Source organism: Vicia villosa, unplaced genomic scaffold (genome assembly GCF_029867415.1).
Source record: "Vicia villosa cultivar HV-30 ecotype Madison, WI unplaced genomic scaffold, Vvil1.0 ctg.000010F_1_1, whole genome shotgun sequence".
NCBI classification, from domain to species: Eukaryota; Viridiplantae; Streptophyta; class Magnoliopsida; order Fabales; family Fabaceae; genus Vicia; species Vicia villosa.
The window spans coordinates 741,341-751,266 of record NW_026704940.1 but is presented as its reverse complement, the minus strand read 5'-3'; the positions used below and the strand labels follow the sequence as shown (position 1 = coordinate 751,266).

At 38.3% G+C, this 9,926-nt stretch overlaps 1 protein-coding gene across 2 annotated transcripts; it reads left to right on the top strand.

Moving 5' to 3' along the window:
- Positions 1 to 359: 359 nt before the first annotated feature.
- Positions 360 to 7,802, top strand: LOC131621582 (uncharacterized). 2 transcript variants are annotated; one of them, XM_058892623.1, is made up of 4 exons: positions 360 to 951; positions 1,191 to 1,435; positions 1,541 to 1,662; positions 7,482 to 7,802. In XM_058892623.1, exons 1-4 carry the CDS (start codon positions 484 to 486, stop codon positions 7,604 to 7,606), a joined length of 960 nt encoding a protein of 319 aa, XP_058748606.1. In that variant the 5' UTR covers positions 360 to 483; the 3' UTR covers positions 7,607 to 7,802. The 2 variants fall into 2 exon arrangements, with proteins under 2 accessions (XP_058748606.1, XP_058748605.1); XM_058892622.1 differs by having other exon boundaries at positions 7,479 to 7,802.
- The last annotated feature ends 2,124 nt before the right edge of the window (positions 7,803 to 9,926 follow it).

The following is a 9,926-nucleotide window of genomic DNA, read 5'->3' as shown; positions in this document are numbered from 1 at the left end:
GACTAACCCGAAACTTGTTCTATTTTATATTAAAAAATATTATATCTAAATATTATTATTATTATTATTATTCAATTTTAAAATGGAACATTGAAATTAAGATGGAGAGAAGTTGAAAAATTAGATAAAATGTAAACAAATAGATGGACAAAATTGACATTAGAAAAATTTTCAAGGGAAGAAAAATCAAACATGACAAAAGTGGTATTTTGCTATTAATAAATTTTATTTTTAAATTAGTATTGACACTAAAGTATTTAAAGATAAAGACATATATAACTAGCTTTCCTCGCCATATATAAAACAATAATAATATGTCTCAGCCTAACATTTGTTTCTGGTATTGGAGTTTTGTACCTTAATGTCTTACTATGGCATTGCTTATGCCTTTCGATTAATAAAACTCTTTTTGTTTTTGGCCTTTCAAAAAAAATACACTAGTTTCTTTCCACATATTTGCTGAGAAAAAGAAGAAAAAAGAAAATGGAAGAAATAGAACACAGAACAGTTGAAGTGAATGGTATCAAAATGCATATCGCAGAAAAAGGAAAAGAAGGACCAGTAGTCTTGTTCCTCCATGGCTTCCCCGAACTCTGGTACTCATGGCGCCACCAAATTGTAGCTCTCAGTACCCTTGGTTACCGCGCAGTGGCACCGGATCTCCGTGGTTACGGCCATACCGAAGCTCCCGCTTCAATAAGTAGCTACACAGGTTTTCATATGGTAGGTGACATCATTGCTCTCATCGACTCACTCGGTGTTGAACAGGTTTTCCTTGTTGCTCATGATTGGGGTGCTGTCATTGGATGGTATCTATGCATGTTTCGCCCCGAAAGAATCAAAGCCTATGTGTGTCTCAGTGTCCCTTTTATCGGTAGAAACCCCAAAGTCACAACCAATGATGCTAGACGTGCTGCTTATGGAGATGACTATTATACATGCAGATTTCAGGTTTTCATTTTCTTTACATTTCCAATCTTATATTTATCATTTAGAATCTTAGACTAAATGCAGATTTCAGCTTTTATTTATAAGAAAAAAATTACTTTTTTGATTTTAATTGAGTAGACGATATATATTGTCCAAGTATGGGCAATATTTTGAAGAATTCTATCTTTATGTGAAATTACGTGAGAAACTTCTGTAACGATGGATCTATATACCATAATTGATTTTGATCCATATCACAGGAACCGGGCAAAATGGAAGCCGAGATGGCTGAAGTTGGCACGGCATATGTGCTGAAAAATATCCTCACAACTCGTCAAACTGGTCCTCCGATTCTTCCAAAGGGAGAGTATGGAACGGGATTCAATCCGGATACCCCTCGCACTCTGCCCTCTTGGCTCGGAGGAGACGATCTTGCTTATTTTGTCTCCAAATTTGAGAAAACGGGCTTCACTGGAGGATTGAACTACTATAGAAACTCTAACTTGTAGTTTTCTGTTTCTCTATGCTTCAATAATTGTTTTCCGAAAATATTTATGCAAGCATGAAAAGAGTCTAAATTCTAATAAGAGTTAAACTATTTGTATTGCAGAAATTGGGAGCTCACAGCACCATGGACTGGAGTCAAAATCAAGGTACCTGTGAAATTCATTACAGGTGAATTAGACCTAGTATACACTACGCCCGGCATGAAGGAGTATGTCCATGGTGGAGGTGATAGAATCTACTCTATAACTAATTTCAGATCTAGAATGCAAAAGAAGACTAAAACATAAATAACAACTTTTCTCTTCTTTCATTCAATCACATACATAGCATATAAATACTACTAGGGTTTCTATCTACCCTATTGATTTGGGCCATGGGCCACTTCATTAAAAACATAACATGAACTTAAAATAATATTTTGCATCATCTATTCTATTTTATAGTCTTTAAACCAAACGGGCTTCTTTTTGTCTCTGCTGGGTCTAACAATACTCCCGGGCCCAATGAGAACCTTGTCCTCAAGGTTCTGTGTAGTTGTACCGGCCCAAGTTGTAACAGGCCCAAAATGCTGTGAGTTGGGAGAGGTTACCGTTGGGTTTGTGGATCTGTCTTTGGGGAAGGGCAAGGGACGCGTGGCAGAATTATGTTGGATTGGGAAGCGGTGAGGGTGTGTTGTCTTGTTGATGATGGGGGAAATCTGGATGTGTGGTTGAGATATGGGATAAGTCGATGAGGTTCGGCGGGAATCTAGGGAAAAAACTCCTCGAGCCTTGTGTTGTACCGTAAACGAGGGAGTCACGTGGGAAGGCGTGGATATCTGTTCAAAGGGCAATGGGTTACAGCTGGAAGGAATTTTGGACGGTGAGGATGGTATCTTAAGGGTTGACGTGTTGGCTGGAGAATGAAAGTTGCTTTTGGGAAAGTGAGTTGAATCTGAAGACGTACTTAGTGAGATGGGGAGTAGTTTCTTTTTCACAAGTACCTTTTCTTCCTTCTCGGTTGTTTGTTGTTCTCTGAATATTTCATCTTCTAAACTTTCTGAAACATTCTTCTCCTTCTTTGATCTTTCCGAGTCCATTGCCTTTTCCTCTTTTTCTTCCAAACACTCCTCAGGGTTTAGAAAGAATGATTCTGTGAGTGGTAAAGGTAACGGTGGGGAAACAGACGTGGTTGAGCCACCATAATATGGCCGGAGTAAAGAGACATGAACTACCGGATGAATACGCGAGGAAGAAGGCAGATCTAGGAGATATGCAACTTTACCCACTCTCCTGATGATTTTGTATGGGCCAAAGAATCTTTTAGAAAGTTTTTGGGAAACTCTCTTAGAGACGGTGGTTTGGCGATACGGTTGAAGTTTCAAAAGAACCAGATCCCCCACGTTAAAGGTAATGTCCATCCTTTTTGGGTTGACTTGTTTTTCCATCTGTATCTTGCTCTTCTGAAAGTTGGTTTTTAACTGTGTTAAAATTTCTTGCCTTAGTTGCAGGGTCTCATGTAAGGTATCGTTGGAAGCCGATCGCGTGGTGTATTCCGGAATGGAAGGTGGATCTCTACCGTACAGAGCTTTGAAGGGAGACATCTTGATGGCCGTGTGGAAAGAGGTGTTGTACCAATATTCGGCCAGGTGAAGGAATTTATACCAACGACGAGGGTGATCGTTCACCAAGCAACGGAGGTAAGTTTCTAACGACCTGTTCACAACTTCTGTTTGCCCATCTGTTTCCGGATGGTAGGAAGAGCTATATTTTAATGTTGTTCCTTGGATTTTGAAAAATTCTTTCCAGAACTGGCTTAGGAACAGTGGATCACGGTCTGAGATAATGGATTTAGGGATTCCATGTAGGCGGAATATTTCAACTGCGAAACGTGAAGCTAGATCTTTGGCGGTGTACTTTGACGGTAATGCGAGGAAGTGGACGTATTTTGTAAGTCTGTCACAGATCACCCAAACCACTGTATGTCCGTAAGAGGGAGGAAGATGTGTGATGAAGTCCATCGTGAGTTCATCCCAAACTCTATGTGGGACAGGTAAAGGTTGGAGAAGGCCCTTTTTTTTCTGAGTTAGATATTTATTATGTTGACAAATATCGCACTTTTTAACCCATTCTTTCACTGCAAGGTGCATTCCCGGCCAAGAGAAGGAGGTTTTCAGTCGTGCCAGTGTAGCTTTGACTCCGGAGTGGCCAGCTGTGGGGGTGGCATGATATTCTTGGAGTATTTCCGTTCGCAGCTGTTGAATATCTGGTAAGTAGATGCTGTCTTTGTAAAATAGAAGCCCTTGTGAAAATTTGTATAAGTGTCCTTCTGAAGAGTTTTCCAAATGATGTTGAACAATATTCTGACCCACTGTATCTTGTGCATAAAACTGGCGGAGAGTGTCAAGAAGATTAGGGACTGGTGATGATAAAGAAAGCAGAAGGAAGGTAGCTTCGTGGAACTGTCTGCTCAAGGCGTCTGCAACTACATTGGATCTTCCAGGTTTGTAAAAGATTTCAAAGTTAAATCCCTGTAATTTGGAGGCCCATTTCTGTTGTTCCGGCGTTTGAATCTTTTGTAACAGCAAATTTTTAAGACTTTTTTGGTCGGTATAAATATGGAACTTCTGACCAATAAGATATTGCCTCCATTTCTTTACAGCTTCTGTCATGGCAAACATCTCCCTAACGTAAACTGAGGCGGATTGCATGCGCCCACACATTTTCTTACTAAAGAAGGCAATCGGATGGGACTCCTGGGACAGCACTGCTCCAATGGCAACTCCGGAAGCATCAGTTTCAATTACGAAAATTTTTGTAAAATCTGGTAAAACAAGGACCGGCATGTCGGTCATCTTGTTTTTAAGCTCTGTAAAGGCCCTCTGTGCCTCTGAACTCCAAGAAAATTTAGTGGAACGTAACAGGTCGGTGAGTGGAGCGGCGAGAGTGGCGTAATTTCTTACAAATCTTCTATAAAAACCAGTGAGCCCTAAAAAACCTCTGAGAGTCGTGAGAGAACGTGGAGGGGGCCATTCCAAAATGGCTCTCACCTTTTCTGGGTCAGGTGCTACGCCTTCTTTTGAAATAATGTGACCCAGATAATCAATGCTCTGAGCTGCAAAAACACATTTAGAAATTTTCGCAAAGAAAGAATTCTGGTAAAGTAACTGGAAAACAACCTGCAAATGATGTAAATGATCTGTGAAATTATTGCTGTAAATAAGTATATCATCAAAAAATACTAAAACGAACTGTCGTAAATAGGGACGGAGTAGGTCGTTCATAGCAGATTGAAAAGTTGATGGTGCGTTAGTGAGTCCGAAGGGCATTACAAGAAATTCATAATGCCCGTCGAAGGTGCGAAAAGCTGTTTTATGCGTGTCCTCTTTTGCAACCCGGATCTGGTGATAGCCAGAGCGTAGATCTATCTTGGAGAAAATGGTAGCTGACCCTAGTTCATCAAGCAATTCATCAATAGTGGGGATGGGAAATTTGTCTTTAACTGTTACCGCATTTAGAGCCCGGTAGTCAACACAAAACCGCCACGTTCCATCTTTTTTTTTTACAAGGATTACTGGGGAAGAAAAAGGGCTAGTGCTAGGTACAATGGTTCCGCTTTGTAACATTTCTTCTATGAGGGAAGCCATAGCATCCTTTTGAGAGTGAGGGTAGCGATAAGGTTTCACGTTTATGGGAGTTGTGTTGGGGAATAATGTGATGTGATGATCATGGGGTCTGTTTGGTGGGAGGGATGTGGGAATGTTAAAAATGGGTTCATAAGTTTGTATGAGTTTGGTGATGTCAGGATGTAAGTCTGTTGGGAGTAAGGACAAGGGTGAGTCATTTGGTATAGTGGTTTGGTTTTGGGGAAGAATAGGTTGACAAAACATTAAGTGTAGCGAGGCAACTGAATCGGTATGGAGAAAGTGTCGGAATTGGTGTAAAGTGGATTGGGTGGGACTTTGTGTTGGATCACCTTTTAGTGTGATAGGCTTTTCTAAATGGGTAAAAGTGATGGATGGAATGGAGAAATCAGCCTGAATAGTTCCTAAGGTTCTTAGCCACGCCATACCCAAGACAACATCCGCCCCTTCAATAGGAAGTAAGTAAAATGGGAGGGTGAAAGGTTTGTTTTGTAGCAGAATCTGAACATTCTCACAAATGCCTTGACATTGTAAATGGGATCCATTACCAACCATAACGGAAAATTGAGATATAGGAGTGGTTGGAAGATTGAGGTGTTGAGCGATCCTTGGTTGTAAAATGTTGTGTGTGCTGCCAGTATCCACTAGGACCATAACGGAAAGTCCACCAATTTTTCCTTTAAATTTTAGTGTTTGGGGTGAAAATTGCCCTGTGAGAGCATGAGTGGACAATTGAAAATATGTGTCAACCACGGCTGACTCATTCTCATTGTCAGCAGATTCGGTTTCCATTGGTATATCTAGGTTGTCATCATCAGCTAGCAGTAACAGAAATCTTGAAGTAGAGCATTTGTGACCCACAACAAATTTTTCATCACAATTGAAGCATAAACCTTGGGCTCTTCTTTCTTGTAATTGGGCTTGGGATAACTTTCGGATAGGTAGTTTTGAGGGCAAAGTATAAGGTGGTTGTTTGACGATGGGGTTAAGGGATAACGGGTTGCTGTTTGGTTGTTTTTGGGTGGAGGGATAGGTGGGTTTGCCATAGGCTGGAGCAAAGGGTTTTGAGAATTTAGGTCGAGACTCCATGATTTTGGACTCTATTAATTTTGCTAGTCCAATTGCTTGAGATATGTTACCCGGTTTCAAGATAGCAAGCTCATGACGAATATCTGAAGTTAAACCAGAAATAAAACAATTTAAAATTGCTGATGGGGGTAGTCCTACAACCTGGTTGCCAAGTTTCTCAAATCTAGTTTGGTAATCAACCACACTACCATCTTGTCTTAATTTAAAAAGCTCAGCTTGATGATTTTCAAAAGTGGAAGGACCAAAACGTAATTCGAGGGCTTTTGTAAAAGAATACCAATCAGTTAACAATTGATTATGATGCATCCACTTAAACCAGCCTAAAGCATCACCCTTCATATAAAATGAAATCATTGACAAACGATTTTCTGGTGGAAGATTGTAAAAACTAAAATATTGGTCAGCTTGAAATAGCCATTCAAGGGGATTAGATCCATCAAAAAGAGGCAGCTCAAGTTTTGGGGAACGAAAAGTGGGTAAAGATGGGATTTGTGATAGGTTCGGGATTTGTGTGTGGGTGTTAAAGCTGGCCTGTTGGGACTGGTTCGGTGAGAAATTAGTGTGTGGGTATGGTGGTGGTTGGGTTGTGTTGACATACTGGTGTGGGTTATTGATAGCAGTGTGAGTGGGAATAAAGGGCTGGGTAGTGGCATGCTGAGCAGGAGTGTGGATAGGTGTAGAAACCATGGGTATTGGGATAGTGGGAATATTTGGGGAAGGAGGAATGGATTGTGTCATACCTGAAGTTTGGAAAGTCGCGCTTCCAACAGGTTGAGGAAGCTCACGTTGCAGCTGCAGTGTTTGGAGAAGAGAGACAATCGAATCATACCGCTGAGTCTCTATTTGAGATTCGTTGTCCAATCTGGATTTGAGCTCCCGCAGCTCTTCATGTGTGCTGAAGAAGCGCTCATCAAGCTGCTGTTGCGTTTCATTTAGAGCAACATCGAGATGCATACGAGAGGTCTGAACTGCAGTAGCAATAGCTTCATCTATAACCTCTTTGTTGGCTGTGTTGGTTGGCTTTGGTGGAGCCATGGGAGGGTTGAATCAAGGTAAGAAAGCACCAATGATAGAATCTACTCTATAACTAATTTCAGATCTAGAATGCAAAAGAAGACTAAAACATAAATAACAACTTTTCTCTTCTTTCATTCAATCACATACATAGCATATAAATACTACTAGGGTTTCTATCTACCCTATTGATTTGGGCCATGGGCCACTTCATTAAAAACATAACATGGACTTAAAATAATATTTTGCATCATCTATTCTATTTTATAGTCTTTAAACCAAACGGGCTTCTTTTTGTCTCTGCTGGGTCTAACAGGAGGTTTCAAGGATGACGTGCCCAATTTGGAGGAAGTGATTGTGCAAAAAGGTGTGGCTCACTTCAACAATCAAGAAGCAGCAGAGGAAATTAGTAATCATATTTACGAGTTCATCCAGAAGTTCTGAACTGATATCTGCATCACTGCATGTCCTCCATCCTCTTAATAATATTCTTGATCTATTTCTCAGGGCAAACAATAAGATACCTCTTCAATATATGCTTTTGAAGAAAGCTTTATTGTGAATACCATGTTAATTATGTCTATTTGCTTCAATGAATGATAAATGAAGCGAAAAAAGAGTTGTCCATACACGTTTCTAGATTTAGGGGTATGTATGGTTGGTTATTTTTAGAAACCAAACCATAATCAATTTTAAATTATTTAAATGATTTGGATTTATAACCATAACCACATTTTTATTAAAATTGATCATAAAATCGGTTATAAATTCAGTTGTGACTATATAACCGGTTTTTTTTTAAAAAAAAATTGAAAATTAAATATTTGGATTAATTTTGAATTTTGGATAATAACCGGATTATAACCAAATTCAAAAATAATTTAACCGATTAATAATCTTTAATTATATAAATGGATAACCAAACTGTTAATAACTAAACCGGTTAATAACCATTTAATTATATCAGGACATTTAAAACGGATTTAAATTTGGCTATGGATTTGAAGCTCACAACCGGATATTTTGCACATCCATTGTTAAAAATGAAATAGACGTGGTGTAATTTATTATTTAATGCATAAATCATGAAGTATAAATCATTGATGTTGGAGGTTACAATCAAGACAATTCAAATATTTCAATTAAGTGATTAGGGACGGGCCATAATACTGGTGGAATTTCCATCATATCCCTCACACTTAGGTCTCAATGATCCGGAAGTGTGAATGATATAACTATTCCAACAAAAAATTTAGAATGTTGATTGATTCTAACTCATACTTACAAAATTTGTTTTTAAGGTGACGGCTAGCCAAACTTTATAAACACCACACAAGCTATAGCGCTAAAAAAATCACTATAATAAATAATATATTACTCTCTCTGGTCCCATTTATAAGAAAAGATTATCTTTTTAGATACATTGAATAAATAATGTATCTAGACAACATATTATCTAGATACATTATTTATTTAATGTATCTAAAAATGAATCTTTTCTTATAAATGGGACCGTAGGTAGTATATAATAGAGTTTTCACCATGGGGATCTGTGGGGACTCTTGGGGATCCGTGAGGACCCGTGGGGATCTGCGGGGACGGGATGAGGGACAAAATTCCCCCGTAGCGGGGACCCGAAACGGGAATGGAGAATAGATTCAAGGGTGGGAATTGTGATGGGAATGTATCATCCGCCCCGCTCCGCCCTATTGGCATCACTAGGTTATAACAAAGGTCTTCTAAACTTTTGGTATAGGTTTTAATTGTATTGGACGCAAATTTATTACATATTAAATTTATTTTCAATTGCATGTATATTAGTTGAATTCATATATTTCTAAAAATATATGGTGGATTCAGTGTTTTAAAAACCGGACCGGACCGGCCGGTCGGACCGGTCGAATCGAGAACCGGCCAGGTAACCGGTCTGGTTCAATAGTCGGATCGGATATGCCATCAAACCGGTGAGAACCGGTGAAAACCGGGGAAAACCGGAAAAACCGGAAAAACCGGGAAAACCGGGAAACCGACGGTTTAATTGCTTTTTTTTTGTTTTTTTTTAAAACTTTTTTTTCTTTTTTTTTTAACATTTCTTTTAAACTTTTTTTTTAACTTTTTTTTTTTAAATATATTTAGTAGTGTATTACTTAAATAGCATTCTCACATAGTTTTTTTCGTTAGTGACAAATTAAAAACTTTATTGTCTATTTGTTATCTTTGCTAATAAATTTTCTTAAATAGCATAAACATATTGAATTTTATTTGATTTTCTTTTTCGGAGGATCCTATTTTGAATTAAATTTGGTACACATTGGAGTTATTTTGTTATAAACTATTCAATTAGATTATGTTGTAATTAGACTTTGTTTAGATTATGTTGTAATTAGACTTTCTTTGCAATTAGACTTTGTAATTTTTTACTATTTTGTTATGTGTGATACCTTTGTTTAAAATTTGAATTTAAGTTATGAAATTGTGAATTTATGATATGATATTTTTAAAAAAATTTAAAAGCTAGTTATATTTTTTTAGAGACTGAATCATCCGGTTCGACCGGTTTTATACCTATATAATGACAGGTCTATTCAACCGAGTTATCCGGTTTGGTCGTGCGGTTCGACCAGTGACCCAGTGGTTCAACCGATAAACCAGTGACCCAGTACTCTCACCGGTTCGATGACCGGTCCGGTTTTTAAAACACTGGATGGATTTCGTATCTTTATTATTTTTTTTTAAAATATTTAAAAAGAATAATTATAGAAAT